The 18,814-nt window shown below is 35.1% G+C and overlaps 1 protein-coding gene and 1 non-coding gene across 2 annotated transcripts in view; both read left to right on the forward strand.

Moving 5' to 3' along the window:
• EXD1 (exonuclease 3'-5' domain containing 1) overlaps positions 1–18,814 on the forward strand; it is a 27,056-nt gene that overhangs the window by 7,246 nt on the left and 996 nt on the right. Inside the window, 10 exon segments of the mRNA XM_025038859.1 lie at positions 705–756; positions 1,058–1,185; positions 3,851–3,909; positions 6,806–6,892; positions 12,063–12,167; positions 12,247–12,327; positions 14,385–14,528; positions 15,152–15,343; positions 18,693–18,810; positions 18,813–18,814. The exon segment at positions 18,813–18,814 is cut by the window's right edge and continues 996 nt beyond it. Of these exon segments, the coding sequence (XP_024894627.1) occupies positions 705–756; positions 1,058–1,185; positions 3,851–3,909; positions 6,806–6,892; positions 12,063–12,167; positions 12,247–12,327; positions 14,385–14,528; positions 15,152–15,343; positions 18,693–18,810; positions 18,813–18,814 (968 nt within the window).
• LOC112469893 lies at positions 12,478–12,584 on the forward strand. Its single transcript, XR_003042747.1, has one exon. It is a non-coding gene; the product is annotated as a U6 spliceosomal RNA (small nuclear RNA).

The raw sequence follows: 18,814 nt of genomic DNA on the forward strand, positions 1-18,814 counted from the left end.
ATAGGGATATTATTAGGAGTTTTCACAGTCTAAGTGCCCATCAATTGATGATTGGATAAAGAAGAGGTGGTACATATATATAATGAAATATTACTTTGCCATAAAAAAGAATGAATTCTTACCATTTGTGACAGCTGGGATGGACTTAGAGGGTATTATAAATAAGTTAAAGACAAATACCATATGATCGCACTTATATGTGGAATCTAAAATACAAAATAAATGAACAAACAAAACAAACTCAGAAATAGAGAACTAACTGATGGTTGCCAAGATGGGAGGGGAACTTAGTGAAAAAAGGCAAAGGGATTAAGAAGTACAAATTTGCAGTTACAAAATAGTCATGGTATGTAAAGTACAGCATAGGGAATATATTCAATATTATAATAACTATATATGCCATGTGGGTACTAGACTTATGGGGGTGATCACCTTGTATACAAATGTGTAACCATTATGCTATACACCTGAAACTAATATAATATTGGATGTCAACTGCAATTGAAAAAAGAATATTAGGAGTCTTCAATACTTTGGATAGTCTTTTCTGCTCTATTGCTAGCTGATGAAGGCCTCTGTGGACTAACATTTTATTTACAATTACAGTTTATAGAATACAGTCAAATTATGGGTGGGGGCAGATGGTGGTAGTTAATTGCTTTCAGATTAGAAACTCTATTGGAAGCCATTTGTTTATTTTACAGTGGAGCTACTGGATGAAGTGGAACAAGGTGGAGAAAAAGCATCTTCGGTTAGGTATACTGGAATAATTTCTTAATTATGATGTTACCCCAATGTACACATTAGGATAGAAAGCCTTAACTTTAATTCACTTGCTGGGTAATTCCTAAAATGGCCTGAAGTAATAGAAATGAGAAGAAATAAATGAATGTTTTCTTCCATTTTTAGATGGTATTTTTAAATCAATATAACCAATAGATGAACGGGTTCTCTATGAAATGAGGTCCAGAGTTCTTATCATTGATGTGTGACAAAATCTGTATGGCATTAGCAACAGAGAACAGTTTCACCTGAGTGTTGTTTTTTGTAAGTGTAGCCTAAATACAGAAAGAACTAGCATGGATAAAATGAAAGATGAAGACCTAAATGTATGTGAGCCTCCTTTTCCTGCCACTGAGGCACCAACCACCTCTCTGCTGAATGACTTCAAGTACAGCCCATCAGGTGAGTACTGGGCTTTCTTTATTGTAGTTCAGAACTCTTCAGAGTTGGCATAACCTTGAGTCAGGATTATGTACGGAATGCTCAGCTAGCTATTGCTTCTAGGCTCTGAATTAATATAAAATTTCATGAGTCATCCGTTTATTTAATATGCGAGTTCACACTATATCTAGACATTGGAAATACTAAGATATGGTATTCATGCCTTCATTGAGTGCTAGTGTAGGAAACAGACACTAAAAAATTAAATAAGATAAATTAAAATTATTTCAATAGCCTCCTAACAGATATTCCTGTTTTTACCCTTTCCCTCCTTTCAGTATCTATACAATATCCAGAGTGATCTTCTGGTACATGGACTGTGTCCTCTACCACTCGAAAGTTTTAGAGGTTGGGAGATGAAGAACTATGTGTTATGCTAGTGCCAAATGCTATGAAGGGAAAAAAAAGAAGTCTGTGGAGGGGGTAGCTTTATAGTTTAGGGCATCTAGGACAGGCCTCACTGAAGTGGTGACATTTGAATGGGATGGAGCTGCATGGATATCTGTAGGAAATTTTTTTTTAGGCAGAAAAAAGAACAAATATACAGGTTTTGAGATAGGAACATGTCAGGATCTTGACATAACAGCAAGGAGATCAGTGTCGTTGGAGCAAGAAGGAAATGAAGTGGGGTCAGTGAATTATAGGGGACATTGTAGGTCATTGAAGGGACTTTGGCTTTTACTCTGAAGTGAGAAGAGAAGCCACTGGAGAGTATTTGGGATTTATCTTCTTTTCTAATGACTAAGAATGTTGAGAATCTTTTCATGTGCTTATTTGCCATCTGAATATCTTTGGTGAAATGTCCGTTCATATCTTTTGCTCATTTTCTTACTGGATTATTATTATTCATTCGGGAGTCTTTATATATTCTGGATACAAGTCTTTTTTCAGATAAACTCTTTGTAAATATTTTCTCTGAGTCTGTGGTTTGGCTTTTCATTCTCTTAAAGTATCTCTCAAAGAGCAGACCTTTTTAATTTTGATGAAGTATAATTTATTAATTTTTTTCTTTTATGGATTATATTTTTGATGTGATAACTAAGAAATTTTTTCCTAACTCAGATTTTTTCCTGACGAAGATTTTCTCCTATGTTTTCTTCTAGATGTTTCATAGTTTTAGGTTTCACGTTTAGCTCTATTGTCCATTTTTAGTTAATTTTTTTTTTTTTGCATATGGATATCCAGTTGTTCCAGCACCATTTGTTGAAAAGAAGATGTAGTCTCCGCTCAGTTACATTTGTACTTTTGTCAAAAATCAGTTGTCCATGTATGTGTAGGTTTATTTCTAGACACTCTATTCTGTTACATTGACCTATTTTTTTCTGTCTTTACACCAATAATATACTTGTGTTTACTGTTGATTTATGCTTGAAATCTGGTGGTTTTAGTTCTCAAACTTTATTCTTTTTCAGAGTTCTTTTGGCTATCTCTCCATTTATTTAGATCTTTAATTTCTCAGCAATATTTTGTAGTTCTCAGCATACGTCTTCCACATCTTTTGCCATATTTATCCCTAAGTATTCCATATTTTTATACTATTATAAATGGTGTTTTTTTAAAATTCTATTTCCCTTTGGAGAACTTTGAGCAGAAAAGCAACATAATCTGACTTCTGTTTTAACATGATCACTCTAGATATTGTATAGATAATGAAAGGAGAGAAAAGATAAAAACATGAATATCTATTAGGAGGCTACTGAAATAATTTTAAGATGAGTGGGTATTTTGGGACTGGACCCTAGTTGGGGCAATACGGTTGGTAACAATTGGTGGAATTCTGGATATATGTTGAGTTAGAGCATATACGATGTACTGCCAGATTAGATGTGGGTGTGAGAGAAAGAGAGGAATTACAGGTGACTTCAGGAGTTTGGGCCTGAGCAGCCTGAAGTATGGAGTTGCTATTAAACTGAGATGGGAAAGACTGTAGGTGCAAAAGGTTTTGGGAAGTTATTTAAGAGTTTAGTTTAGGTCAACCAAAGGTTTAATATAAACCTAGAGATGAGGACAAAGGTCTGAGATGGAGATATAAATTCAAGAGTTAGCCTATAGATCACATCTAAAGCCTTGAGACTAAATGAGATAGATCACTAAGAGAATGAGTATGAATAAAAAGAGGTACATGGACTGTGTCCTATTCCACTTAAAAGTTTTAGAGATTGGGAGATGAAGAACTGTATGTTATGCTATACCTTTAATCTTTTAAGTTAAGTAATTAACTTTCAGGACCCAGGTAATTCCAAAAGTATGGACATTGGCCCATCTCCAGGACTAATTTATTTTAAACTATTATTTTTTACTATGAATATGCTTTTAAAAAATGTATGTCTTAAAGTACTCAAGACATAAACCTATAAGGAGGGAAACATTACTGGATTATAACAGAAAATGAGTATATAGTCCAATTTATAAGATTTTCATTGGTGGGGTTTTTGTTTATTCTCAGTTGACAAACAGGATACTAATAATGTTCACTGTATCATGCGCTGATACAGACGATAATGAAATAACATTAGATATCTGAGTTGCACAAGAGTAGGCATTTATGAATATGGCTAAACTTAGTAGAAGGATTATTCTATTGTCAAGGAAGACGAATATATCTAATACCATCATTCTCCTGTAGAGGAAGAGGAGGTGACATACACAGTCATTGATCAGTTCCAGCAAAAGTTTGGTGCTGCTGTAAGTATTGCCCTAAATCATTCCCAGTATTGTCTGCATATTGGTATCATGTCTATGGCTCACAAATTTCTCTGTCATTATAAGATCAGTGATGTTTTTCCTAATACTTCAACAAAATATTTCAGTGCCTACTATATGCCAGATATTGTTCTGAGGTCTGGTAAAACAGTAATCCAGACAAAGTTCTAGCCCTCAAGGAGCTTACATTTTAATGCAAGAAAACAAACAAATAATTGTATATCAGCTGATGATAAGTGCTCTGAACGAAAATAAAGTGTGGTATGGTGAATAGAGTGACAGGGAGTTTCTATTTTACATACGATAGACAGAGAAAACCTCTGTGAAGAGGTGACTTTGGAACACAGACCTGAAAGAAATAAGGGAGCTAGCTTTGTGGCTATCTAGGTAAAGAACTTAAAGAAGGTACAATTAACAAGTGCCAAAGCCCTGAGGCTGAAACACATTTGGCTGTGTGAAGGCACAGCAGGAAGGTACGTGTGGTAGAACTACAGTGAAGAGAGTGATAGGAAATGAAAGGTAACAGGAGGCAGATCAGATAGAGCTTTTTAGACATTATAAGGATTTTGAGTTTGACTTGAGTGAGGAGGACAGCCATTGGAACTTTTAGAGGAGAGTCAGAAATTCTTTTACTTATATTTTAAAAAGACCATTCTAGATGCTTTATTAGGCAATTTCTCTATAATGATATATTAATTTGAGACATGGCAGTAACTATTCAGCCTAGGGTACAGTACACAGATGGGATTCAGGGGAGTCATTAAGCTTTCTGTTTAGATGTCAGCTTATGCACGTGTGTGCATGGATGTATTTTTTTTTAAGGGAGAGTTAGCTTTCAACAGATTCTACTTTAAAACAACTTTATTGAGATATAATTCACATACCATAAAATTCACCAATTTAAAATGTATAGTCGACATTATTGTAATGGTTGTGTGTAGTGCCACGTAGGTGCTAGAGTAATCAGGGGGATCACTTCGTGGATTGGATAAATGTCTAACTTTTTTATATTTAAGAAATAAATGGAAAAAACTGAAAACTTGTGAGAAACAACAACTTTTAAAAAATAAAATATTTGCGGTGATGGAGCATCAGAAAAACATAAATAAAATGTACAATTTACTGATGTTTAGCACATTCACAGAGTTATATATCCATCTTCACCATGAATTTTAGAACATTTTCAATACTCCAAAAAGAAACCCCATCTTCCTTAGCCATTACCTCTAACGCCTCTCCAGCCCCCCAGCCCCTGGAAACCAGTAAACTATTTTCTGCATCTATGGATTTGCCCGTTTAGGACATTTCACATAAATAGGATTGTGCCATACATGGTCATTTGTGACTGGCTTCTTTTGCTTAGCATAACATTTTCAAAGTTCATCTATATTATAGCTCGTATCAGTATTTCACTTATTTTTATTGCCAACTATTCCCTTCTATGGATATATCACATTTCATTTATCCTTTCACCATTTGATGGACATTTGGGTTGTTTCTACTTGGGGCTATTATGAATAATGCTGCTATGAACATTCATGTACAAGTTTTTGTGTGGACATAAGTTTTCATTTCTCTTGGATAGATTACCTGAGAATGGAATTGCTGGGTCATGTAATAACTCTATGTTTAATTTTTGAGGATTGGTCATACTGTTTTTCAAAGCTGCTGTACCATTTTACATTTCCACCAGCAGGATATGAGGGTTCCAGTTTCTCCACATTCTTAACCTACACTTGTTGTTATCTGTCATTTTGATTATAGCCATCCTAGTGGTGTGAAATGGTGCCTCACTGTGGCTTCAATTTGCATTTCACTGATAGCTAATAATATCGAGGATCTCTTCATGTGCTTATTGGCTTCTTCAGAGAAATGTTTATTTTTTTGCCCACTTTTAAATTAAGTTACAAGAATTCTTTATCTATCAACAGATTCTTTAAAGGACCCATGACAACAACAACAAAACAATGGGATAAAAACTTTTGCTTTGGAAATTCAAAGAGGTAGTTGAGATTCTTATCAATAGGGAAATACAGCTTTTGTTCCTAGTTTTGCAGCCTTCTTGTTGTTGATTGAGGATGGGACTGAAATTCAATCCCTCCCCCCGCCCCCTTTTTTTTGTATCAGTGATAAAACGTACTCAGAAAGTAAAACATCTTATGCTCTCTGAAGGAAGATATTGTGTTTGTGTAAGTTACTATGTGCTTGTATTGTAGGGTAATTTACCTACCTGTAAAATAAAGAGAATCTTGTATCATGTAGATATTTTCCTAGTTGTAGATTAAGGATCTCAGAATTTTGTAATGTTTTGAAATCAGTGGACCAGCATGTGTTCCTGGGATACCACCCTTTCAGTTTTTGAGTAATTTAATGAATCCAAAACTTTAAGAGACCTGTTGAATTCTCGTTTCTCTGATTCTGAACAATAGATGCTGTGAGCCTCAACCACTATGTGAGTTCCTTTCAGGTACAGTAAATTGCCCTGTGCTAGGGTACTGTTTTTTGCATGAGGAATCTGGCCATAAAGACTAGAAATCTTTCTTTGTAGCATCAGTAGTAACAAAAGGTCCCTGAGTTTTCAATTCTTATTAGCATTTGGGATATGAATTATTTTCTGGTTGTGGAATAATTTTGCAAAAACTAAAAGAGGATCAGAAGTGTTCAGTATGGGTGTGTGTGTGTGTGTGTGTGTGTGTGTGTGTGTGTGTGTGTGTGTGTGTGTGTTAAGCAGACTCTTATTTTGGATTAGTCAGATTTTGTGAATTAAAAAAATATGATCCACTTTGTTTATTGCTAATCATTTTACTTGTGCCATTCATGATGTCATAATTGCAAAATTAATTCCTTGGAGAATTTTATTTGCTTCTTTTTTTTTCAGATGCTCCACATCAAGAAGCAAAGTGTCCTAAGTGTGGCAGCAGAAGGAGCTAATGTGTGTCGTCATGGGAAACTATGTTGGCTTCAGGTAAAAGATAGTTTTTTAAGAACTTCTTATTTTGAAATAATTGTAGATTCACTGGTAAATTTATTTTAATTGCTTTCTTTATGTCGCCGTTCTATAACTTGTTTGTAATGTCTTTCACTCTTTTAGTACTCAATTTATTCTTTTCCAAAGAAAAGAGTTTCTGTCTCTTTATAGGTTCGCTTATAATCATCACTGCTGTCTCACGGACTGCTTGAGATCTTCTTTTCCACCTCTGTTCTCTCGCCTTAGATATACGAGGAGTTTCTCATCTTTCCTACCTGGTTGGTAGCTTTCTATAGCAGGTTTCTGATACATCGTTTTTATTTTCCTGGACCTGGGATATGTCTGGTGTGGGTTACCATTATATCAAAAGAAGTTTGTAGTGAGTCTTGCATAGCTAGAGGTTGGGTAGCCACTTTTGGATCACACTCAGCAGCATCAGTATTTAAGAGGCGGGGGCAAGAAAACAGGCTGAATCCTCAACCAATGTCTTCTATCCTTTGAGTCAGGAACTACCTCCACCTACTGAGAGAATATTTTTTATTAGTATTGGCAATCTGCCTTCCTGAACTACTCCCTCTGGAATGTTCGCCTTCTTGAAGGAAAGGAATGGAGGTATTAAGCCCAGTTTTGCTCAAGGATTGAATTGCCTCTCTCTTGTTCCATGCACTTTCTAGGTAAACTTTAGCTTTTAGATAACTAGGTTTGAGTTAGCAGCACAAATGCAAATTACTTAAAACAAACCTCCACAATCAACAAAAGCAAAAATAAGCAAATCGGACTATATCGAACTAAAAAGCTTCTACACAGCAAAAGAGAGGATCAATAAAATGAAAACACAACTCATGTAATGGGAGAAAATATTTGCAAGCCATATATCTGATAAGGGGTTAATATCCAAAATATATAAGGAATCCATATAACTCAATAGCAATAAAGAAAAAAATAATCCAATTTAAAAATGAGCAAATGACCTGAGTAGACATTTTTCCATCAGAGAAATGTAAATCAAAACCACAACGAGGTATCACCTCACACCTATTAGGATAAAAAATAATAAGGATTGGTTAGGATGTGAAGCAAATTCTTGTATCCTATTGATGGGGATGTAAATTGGAAGAGCCACTATGGGAAACAATATAGAGATTCCTCAAAATATTAGAAGTAGAACTGCCATATGATCCAGCAATTCTACTGCTAAGTATATATCTGAAGGAAACAAAAACAAGATCTCAAAGAGATATCTGCATTCTTGTGTTCCTGTTACAGCATTATTTAAATAGCCAAGACATGGAAACAACCGAAGTGTCCATGGATAGATAGATGGATAAAGAAAATGTGGCATATGTATACAATGGAGTATTATTTAGCCATAAAAAGGAAGATATCCTGCCATACGTGACAACATAGATGAACCTGGAGGGCATTATGCTAAGTAAAATAAGTCAGACAGAAAAAGACAAATATAGAGAAAGACACTTATATGGAGAATCAGAAAAAACCAAACTAATAGAAACAGAGAGTAAATTGGTAGTTGCTAGGGTTGGGGGAATAGGGGAAATGAGTGAAGATGGTCAAAGGTACAAACTTCCAGTTATAAGATAAATAAGTTCTGTGAATCTAACATACAGCATGGTGTTATAGATAAGTATTGGATACTTGAAATTTGCTAAGAGAGTAGATCTTAAAAGTTCTCACCACACACATACACACAAAATAACTGTGAGCTTATAGATATGTTAACTAACCTTATTGTGGTAGTTATTTCATAGTATATGCTTAAATCATCACGTCATATACTTTAAACTTACACAATGTTATATATTAATTTTATCTCAGTAAAACTGGGGGTGATAGTGGAAAGAAACCAAACCAAAACCTCTCTCTACCAAAAAAGTGGACTTCCTGGTAATAGGGGCCTGGGCAACTGCAGGTTATTTCTTAATTTGTTCCCTTTGTCTAGGTACCAGAGAGGACATCCAATTGGTTAAATTGTCCTCTTTATGACTGGAAATGAATTAATGGGCAAATTAATTTTCTCCAACCAGGTCCTTGGGCTTGCGTGTTTAATTATTTAAATCAAAGTATCACATACCCTATGTATTAAAAGCAAAAAAAAAAAAAAAAAATCAAATAACACTAAAAGGCTTATGAGGAAAGAAAAATCCCCACTCTACCTGCCAATCTTCTTCCTTTTTTTTTTTTTTTTTTTAAGAATGTAATAACACTTGGATGGGAGACCGCCTAGGAATACCAGGTGCTGTAGGCGTTTAAAAAAAAAAAAAGAATGTAATAACAGGATTATTAAAACAGAGTACATTTGTATAGTACTTTACAGTTTACAAAGCACTTTGATAAATATTATTTTATTTACATTTTTTATTTTATTCTTTTCTGGGAGCCTTTTGTTGCAAATGTGAATCTGTTTGATATTGTCTCATGAAACCGTTTTTTTCATTCTTTTTTCTTTTTGCTGCTCTGATTGGTTGAGTTCCACTGCTTTGTCTTCAAATTGACTGATCCTTTCTTCTGCTTTGTCTCATCTGATGTTGAATCCCCTCTAGTGTGTTTTTTTTAACCATTGTATTCTTCAGCTCTGTGACTTCTATTTGGTACTTTCTTATGTTTTCCATCTCGCTGTTAAAGTTCTCACTATGTTTACCCATTCTTTTCCCAGTAAAGTGAGCATCTTTATGACCATTACTTTGAACTCTTTATCAAGTAAATTACTTATCTCTGTTTCATTAAAATTTTTTCCTAAGATTTTATCTTGTTCTTTTGTTTGGAACATATTCCTTTGTTTCTTCATTTTGCTTGACTCTCTCTGTTGGTTTCTATACAGTAGATGAAACAGCAGCCTCTCCCAGTCTTGACAGAGTGGTCTTGTGCAGGAGATGAACCTTGTCATTCAAGCCTACCTCAACTCCTGTTTGTCTCTCAAACCTCTGTGCTTGTCCAAGCAGCCTATTGTATTTTTAATAGCTTCCAGTAGTTCTGTATGTTCCAAGACCTGTCATCATCCCAGAGGGGAGGATCTCAGCACCTAGATTCAGGCTGCTTAGAAGCCAGACCCTCAGACAAACTTTTAAAAGTATGCAAATATATATAGTCCTGTGGGACTGTAAATGTAAGCCTTGCTGGCCACCACGGCCGGCAGTCTGAAGGTGCCCCCTGAATGGGAGTCAAAAAAATTGGGGCTCCAGATGAATGTATAAGCTCTTTTCTGGGTGATACTGACAAGCTTGAGCAAGGTAGAGAGAGAGCACCAAGATAGAGTCCACAGCTTACGTTTCTTGAGAGTAGCTCTGCAGGCCACTAAATGTGTGCTAAGCCTGAAGCCTGCCCCTCAGGCTGAAGCTCCAAGACAAGCAAAGAGGCCTCCTAAACAGAAAGACTGGGGAGTGTTCCCCAGTTTACTGTCTGTATAGTACCCTGGGGGTGGTACTTGCCAAGAATTGTCTCTCAGATTGCCAGAGTCCCATGGGGACCCAGGAATGTAAGTCTCCCACCCCCAGCCACCAGATCCAGGTGATCAAGGGACATCCCCTGGGCAGCAGCCACAAAAACGGGCACCAGACACAAAAAAGTACAGAGGCAACTACTTTTAACATGTTGAAATATTTTTATTATTTCTCTTTTTCTAACAACATGCTTATTACTCTCTATTAATCAGTTTTACAAATTACTAACTTTTATTGTGGTAAACAAATATTTTGCTCCCTTATAGTACCCACACCTCCCGGGATACTCCTAATTTAGTTATATACCAATTTGGGTTAAGACAGGAATCAGGCTATATGTGATTATGACTGTGTTAACTATTGCTCGCTGCCGTACCAAGTTAGATTGTTTCTTTTCTTGCATACCTTTTTGTTTTTCATAGAATTGATAATTGCCTCATCTTAGTAGTCTTGTTTTCTTTGCACCTGTGACTAAGCTTTCCCATATCTTCCCCTCAGTATAGTTTTTCCACGTGCTTACCACTATCCTGCTAACCTGTGCTGCATTTTTCTCCTGAATCCATCTTCCCTGGAGCCCTATATCCTCCTGTTCCAATACAGGCTAAAGTTTTCAGGACTCAAAGCTGTAGGGGAAGAGATACAGAGGCTCACTATTCAGTGTACAAACTTTCATTTTTCAGTCCACCACCAAGGCCTCCTCTATGTCTTACATTCCCAGCCCTAGAGCCTCTCTGGTTAGATTTATCCAGAGAATACATCTTCTGTCCTCTGTAGGAATAGTGGGGAATTGATGGAGATAACTTGGAGGCTTACTTCTCCTCCAGCCCACCCACACCCCATTCCCAGCTCCTTACTTTTATTAATATCGGCACATTTAATTCCTTAACCTTTATTTTTTTGTTTCTTTATTTATTCTGTTTTGTTTTTCCTGCTCTGTTTCCATTCTGTCAGTATTTCCCACTGCTTTTCTTTAATTTGAAATTATTAAAGTGAATAATTAATGAATAGTTAATGAATAGCTAATTAATGAAGATATTTTCGGATGTAATAATATGTCTTAAGATGAAGGTAGCAAATATTTGTTGAGAGTCAAAGTTTTTTTTATATCCTTTGGCCTACTTCTCAGGGCCACATCTAGGAATCTATCCTAATTAATTCAAAATATGAAGAAAAAACATGTGAGAACCTATTCATTTATTCATCTTGGTATCATTTATAATGGCGAAAAATCAAAAACCACTTACATAGTTAATAACAGATGTTACAGTACATCTGATAACTGTTAATGTGGCTGCCAAAAATTGATGATAAGCACTATATGGAAAAACGTTTGAAAGTTTATGAATGGGGAAAGCAGGATATTGATTTGAGTGCATATTATTAGAGCCATGTATATTTATTTGCATACAAAAAAATGGAGGGGAGTATTGTATGACATGCATTGATTCGCTGAAGAAATGTATAATGGCCATTCACGTGCCTGGCTCTGTTCTAGTTGTTGCATGTGTAGTGGTGAATCCGACATAATCTCTTTTCTCATAGAGCTTGTAGTCTAGCAGAGAATTATTTTCCAAACTTTCATTGAATACTTATTATTCACTTTAAAAGTGAGGATGTTAAATATTTTATCACATGCCTTTCTTGATCCTCAGAGCCCCTCCCCTAGTTCTTCCTTATCCTAACATGTATGTCTGGATGGTCTATTGTAGGTGGCTACAAATAGCCGAGTTTACTTATTCGATATTTTCCTTCTGGGAAGTCGTGCTTTCAACAATGGACTTCAGATGGTATTAGAAGACAAAAGAATTTTGAAGGTAAGTATGTGAACAGATTCCTCTGCTAGTAAACCAGCAGCCAGGTTCTAATTACTGTCTCTATCCTCTGATTCCTTAGGTTATCCATGATTGTCGTTGGCTTTCTGATTGCCTCTCTCATCAGTATGGAATCCTACTGAATAATGTTTTCGACACACAGGTACATGCAGGGAAACACTGAATTCAATCTGGCATGCATAGTTCCTATAGAACACAGGCCTTGTCCGATGAGTGGTTGAACGTCTTATCGTGTGTGTGCCCATTTCTGCCCACTTCTGTAAGGTATTTGTACAATATGCAAGAACTTTTGGTGCTCGCTTTGGCAGCACATATACTAAAATTTGAATGATACAGAGAAGATTAGCATGACCCCTGCGCAAGGATGACATGCAAATTCGTGAAGTGTTCCATATATATATATTTTTGCATTCCATATTTTTAACCAATGTACTGTATACTTGAAACTAATTTAAATGAATAAATTTTTTAAAAAAGAATATTCGATGAACTATAAAAGCACTTCAGAAAAATTACTTAAAAGTATTTAGGATTTTTCCCCTTCATTTTGCTCCAGAATTTGTCAAATAAGGAGCAAGCTCCATACTCTGTAACATTTAGAAACAAACGATTTGAGGATTTTTCAGAAGTCTGACATGGGACGCTTGGTATGAAGTGAGCAATCACATCTCTGCCTTTACCACATATATTATCAGTTAAGGTTAGTGGCTAGGTGGCATCTAGCTCAGGGATACAGGTTGTCCCACATATGTACTAAAAGCTTCTTATGGCCCAGAATAGCCTGAAGATATATGATTTTTCTCTGCTCTAGAGGACCCTAGAGAAATGAGGAATTTCTAGACTATTCTAGCACTTGGAGCTGATTTGGCTGTGAGAGCAGTAAAACTACAGTTTTCATTATGTTTTTTTAAGATTCTTCTAGGTTTATGTCAGTGAAAGGGAGATCTTGAATACATAAGCCTTGAGCCTTTGGAGAGGGGTTAAACTAAAAAGATGGCCAATTTTATGTTATATGTGGTTCAAGTTTGCTCTTTATGTATCCGCTCATAATAAATTTATGCCACTCCTCGTGTTTACATGTTCCTTTGGGCCTTCCTTCAGGATCTCTCAGAGATTGCTTCTGTGCTTACTCCAAAATGTAAGAGAATTGCTCATTGTTCCCTCGGGGCCATAAGGCTTTTTGATTAGACACCATATGTATTGTGTAATGAAGATATTGGCATATCTTTTCATGTTTTTCTTTTCAGATTTTCATATTGCAAGAAGCAGAAATTGAGTTTTTCCTGTTTGTTTTCTTTTAACATGGTGTATTCATTTCCTGTTGCTGTTGTAACAAATCACCACAAATTTAGTAGCTTAAATCAACATAAATTATTCTCTTAACAGTTCTGGAGATCAGAAGTCTGAAATTGTTTTTACTGGGCTAAAGTCAAGGTGCTGTCAGGTCTGGTTTCTTCTGGAGAGTCTGTTATCCTGGCATTTTCAGCTCTGACCTGTATTCTTTGGCTTGTACTTGTACTCCTCCATCTTCAAAATGCGTCACTCTAGTCTCTGCTGCCATCGTCATATCACCCTCTCTTCTGACTGTAGTGAAAGCTCCCTTTGTTTACCTCTGATAAAAACACTTGTGATTACATTTAAGGCACGCTTGGATAATTCAAGATACTCTCATCTCAAGACCCTTAACTTAATCATAATTGCAAAGTCCATTTTGCCATATAAAATAACATTCATAGTTTCTAGGAATAAGACGTAGATATCTTTAAGGGCCATTATTTACCCTACCATACACAGATAAAGAATTATTTCAATTCTTAATTTTATTAGCTTTCCTTACCAAAATTTTACCAGAGTTGCTAATAAGTAATAAAATAATTCTTGAATTTTATCTTTCTTTCCCCGTTCCCCAAAGGCACCAAAATGTAGTAAATGACCATAAGGCAGGCAAATAAAAGAAATGGAAAAAAAAATAGACAAGGACACATTAAAGTTGGGTGATACTTTTTCGTTTTTCTTCCTAATTTTTCAAAGTTGACTGAAAAACTTTAAATTTTCTGATGACATTGCCTATCATGTGAGTTCTTAGGGAAAATGTATTTAAAGACATTTCTCTGACTGTATTTATACTATTTCTGCCAGGACGTAGATCACTGTATGTATTCTACAGACTTGTCTGTTTGTCTTTTTTTACTGCCACAGGTGGCAGACGTCCTTCAATTTTCCATGGAAACAGGTGGCTTTCTTCCAAATTGCATCAGTACTTTACAGGAGAGTTTAATAAGACACCTTAAAGTAGCCCCCAAATATCTCTTCTTTCTGGAAGAGAGACAAAAACTGATTCAGGTGAGTATTAAAGAACGAGAAATGATAGCTGTCATATAAGCAATTGAGCATTGCCAAAATCTTAGTTGTGTCAAATGGGAACAGTTTGTTTGTGGTCTCAAGTTGATAAGAGCCAAGATCCAGATTTGTTGTATATCAATTATAAAGCATTCTGAAGTAAATTTTTAAGTTGGTACAAGAAGGGATTATATTGAGAATTTTGACTAAGGTGATGGAACAAAAATTATCCTAATTATTTCTCCCAAAGTAAGGTAGATTTTCTTTGGCTCCTGATAGTCTTACACGCAAACTTGGGTTATGACCACATGGCGACAGTTTGGTCATATAAGCAAGTTTGCTGCCTCTTGTTTTAAATGAGAAGTCCTAATGTCTCCCTGTCTCTGTCTCTCTTTTTGTCTTTCACTTCCCCTCTCCCCATCTCCCCTGAATCTCCCCACTCCCACATACTGTATACACAAAGTGTGTGTGTGTGTTCTCAGAAGGCTAGCCATAGAATGAAAGCAAAGATAATAATTGAAGAAAATGATAGTAATAGTGTTTTAAGTTAAGCAACACTTAAATAAACAGTTATTATCTTTAAGATTTTGCTTACTATTCAGAGAAAATTATTTTGGTGTCTCTAGGAAAATCCAGAAGTGTGGTTCACACGACCTCTTTCACCCTCCTTACTGAAAATTTTAGCCCTGGAAGCCACCTACCTGCTACCCCTTCGCTTGGTACTCCTGGATGAGATGATGTCTGACCTAACCACTCTGGTGGATGGGTACCTAAACACTTACCGAGAAGGCTCTGCAGACCGGCTGGGAGGCACGGAGGTAGGTGCAGCTCTCTGTGGCTGCATTTTGAGGACTTCCACTTCTGCCTTATTCCTCATAGAGGTCACAGTGATACCTACTCTTCACAGCTGCAGGAAATTACATGAGGCAGACTTGATGATAAATATTTCTGAAGGGGCTATAATTCGGGCTTAATCCATTTCCTTGAGCACTTTTTCATAACATTAAATTATGTTTCCAATAAATATTTCTGTCAAAGAATGGATAAATTTAAGATTTCATCAGTTACTTTTATGAAGCCAACAATATAAGAAAACTATACTCACAAGTTGGGAAACTATTGCCCAAAGGCCAAATCTGCCGCATGACTTATTTTTGTACAGCTCACAAGCTCAGAACAGTTTTTATGGTTTTTAAAGGATTGTAAAAGGATAAAAGAAAAAGTATACAACAGAGATAGTTTGTGGCTCACAAAGCCTAAAATACTTACTATTTGGCTCCTTACATAAAAAAATTGTAGGCTGCTGGTATAAACCATTCTCACTTAGAAATACTGATGCAGAATCCTAAATAAAATATTTGCATTTTGGGTACAAACCCCACTTAGATATATTATACTTTTAATGTTTCACTAGATTCTAATTATGAACATGGTTCAATGTCAGAAAATTCTCCATTTTACTAGAGCCAAGAAAGTATTATGATTATCTCAGAAATGCTGAAAAAAATTATAACTTTTTCGTATTTTGCTCTCACTGTTTAACAAAAAAAGAACAACATAAAAATCCTTGCATATCTTGTTCCATTGAAGAATTTTAATGTTTTTCATTTATCATTGTAAAACCAAGGACACCTTTATAACTTTTTTGCTCTCATTATTTAGTTCTGGAAAATTATATTATTCCACATACAGTACTGATTAAAGTTGGAATGGATACTTTAACATGATAAAAGATATATAGATCTCAAGACTATGTAATGTTTAACTGAGAACACTAAAAACATTCTTGATTTAATATCAAGAAAAAATTTTAAATGGTGACTATCACCACTACTTTAATATTTTTGAAGCTATTAGGCAATGTAATTTTTTAAAAGATGAACTATAAAAACTGAACAGGAGGAATTAGAATTATGACATTCCTGTGATATAGCTGAAAACTGAAGAGAATCAACTGCAAAAGACAACCACAAACAAAAAGACACTTTAGTAAAGTGGGTACAAATATAACATAAAAATTAATAACTTTCCTATATCCATATACAGAATTAGAAAATATAATGGAAGAAAACATCAATTTATAATTGTAACAAAAAGATAGATTACCTAGAAATAAGTCTAATTAGAGATGAAAACATTAAAATATTACTGAATGACATAAAAGAGAACTTGAATAGGAACACTATTTTTAGCTATTAATTATTCCTAAATCAACTTTTGAATTTAACTCTATTTCAAGAAAAATGTTAACACCAGCATTATTTTGGGAAACTTTGATTGTAGAGTTTATAGAGATCAATAAACATAAATAAGTCCTGTCAGATATCAAAACATATTATAAATCTCACTAAATAAAACAGTTTGCAACTGGTACAGTGTAGGCAGATCAATGGAACAGAGTAGAGAACCCAGAAATAGATCCAATATATATCTACCAGTATGGTTTTGATAAAGGTAGAATTTCCTATCAATGAGAAAAACATAATAATTCAGTAAACAGCCTTAGGCAATTGACTATTTTGGGGGAAGAGAATCAGAGTCAGATTGTTGTCTCTTTCATTACACCAAAACCAACTCCACGAATCAAGTATTTATGTAAAAAATCGAAATTATAAAATTATTGGAAAAAAACAATTAAAAGAAAATGATCTCACAGTAGGGAATGCTTTCCTCTCTCCCCAACTTTATTGAAAAATAATCAACAAAATTAATTGTATGCATTTAAAGTGTACGTCTTGATGATTTGCTATACATATACTTTTGTAGAATGATTACCAAGATCAAGATAATTAACACATCCTTCCCCTCACATAGTTAACTTTTTTGTGTGTGTGGTGAGAATGCTTAAGATCTACTCTCAGCAACTTTCAAGTATATAATACCAAATTATTAATATAGTAACTATGCTGTACATTGTATCCTCAGAACTTATCGCTGAAAGTTTGTACCATTGACTTACATCCTCCCATTTCCCCCTTTCTCCAAACCCTGACAACCATCATTCTATTTTCTATTTCTATAAAATCATTTTTTTTTTTTTAGATTCCACATGTAAGCGATATTATCCGGTATTTGTTTTTCCTCTCTCTGGCTTATTTCATTTAGCATAATATCCTCTAAGTTCATCCACGTTGTCACAAATGGCAGGATTTCATTTCTTTATGGCTGTATATACACACACCACACTTTTTTTTTGCAAAAAATGGAATCTTCTTTATTTTTATGTTCCATTGGTCTATTTGTCTTTCCTACACCTTCTTAATCCATTCATCCATTGATAGACACTTGAGTAGTTTCCATATATTGGCTATCGTGAATAATGCACTGTAAATGGGAGTGCTGATATCTCTGTAAGACAGTGATTTATTTCCTTCAGATATATATCAAGATGCGGTATTACTAGACATCCATATCTGGTAGCCCTATTTTTAATATTTTTGAGAGACTGCCATACTGTCTTCCATAACGGTTGTACCAATTCATATTCTCACCAACACTGTATAAGAGTTCCCTTTTCTTCATGTTCTTGCCAACACTTATTATCTCGTCTTTTTGATAATAGCCATCCTAACAGTTATGAGGTGATATCTCATTGTGGTTTTGATTTGCATTTCCCTGATGTTTAGTGTTGTCGAGTATCTTTTCATATACCTATTGACCATTCGAATGTCTATTCAGGTCCTTTGCTCATTTTTAATTGGACCATTTTCTCTTTTGCTATTGAATTGTATGGGGGTGATGTTTTTCTGTGCAACACAGAAATACTCAGAACTCTTAAAAGATTAATAAATATGACTTTAAAATTTTTGTATAGCAAAAATACTGTGAACAAAGTCAAAAGGCAAGTAACCTGGGAAAAATTATTTGCCTCATTATCAAAGAGGAAATTTTCCTAATATATCCATTATTTTAGTATTTGTGTAATCACAGTTGAAAAAGGAGACTTACTTTTTACTGTATAATTTTGATACACACACAATACAACTGGATTCAAAATATTTACTTGAAAAATACTACTACTGTAGTTGAAGACACTAGAGGGTACTATAAGAACACATTTGAATAGAATCTCACTTGCCAAGTACTGTTAAGTACTGCAGAAGTGATCTTAAGGAGCATATTCAGAAGTTTAGTTACAGTGGACTTGTGTTTATTTTCTTTTCTTAGCCTACATGTATGGAGCTTCCAGAGGAACTACTTCAGCTCAAAGACTTCCAGAAGCAGCGCAGAGAGAGAGCTGCAAAAGAATACAGGATGAATGCACAGGGACTCCTAGTAAGGACAGTGTG

Source organism: Pteropus alecto, unplaced genomic scaffold, assembly GCF_000325575.1.
Source record: "Pteropus alecto unplaced genomic scaffold, ASM32557v1 scaffold86, whole genome shotgun sequence".
NCBI lineage: Eukaryota > Metazoa > Chordata > Mammalia > Chiroptera > Pteropodidae > Pteropus > Pteropus alecto.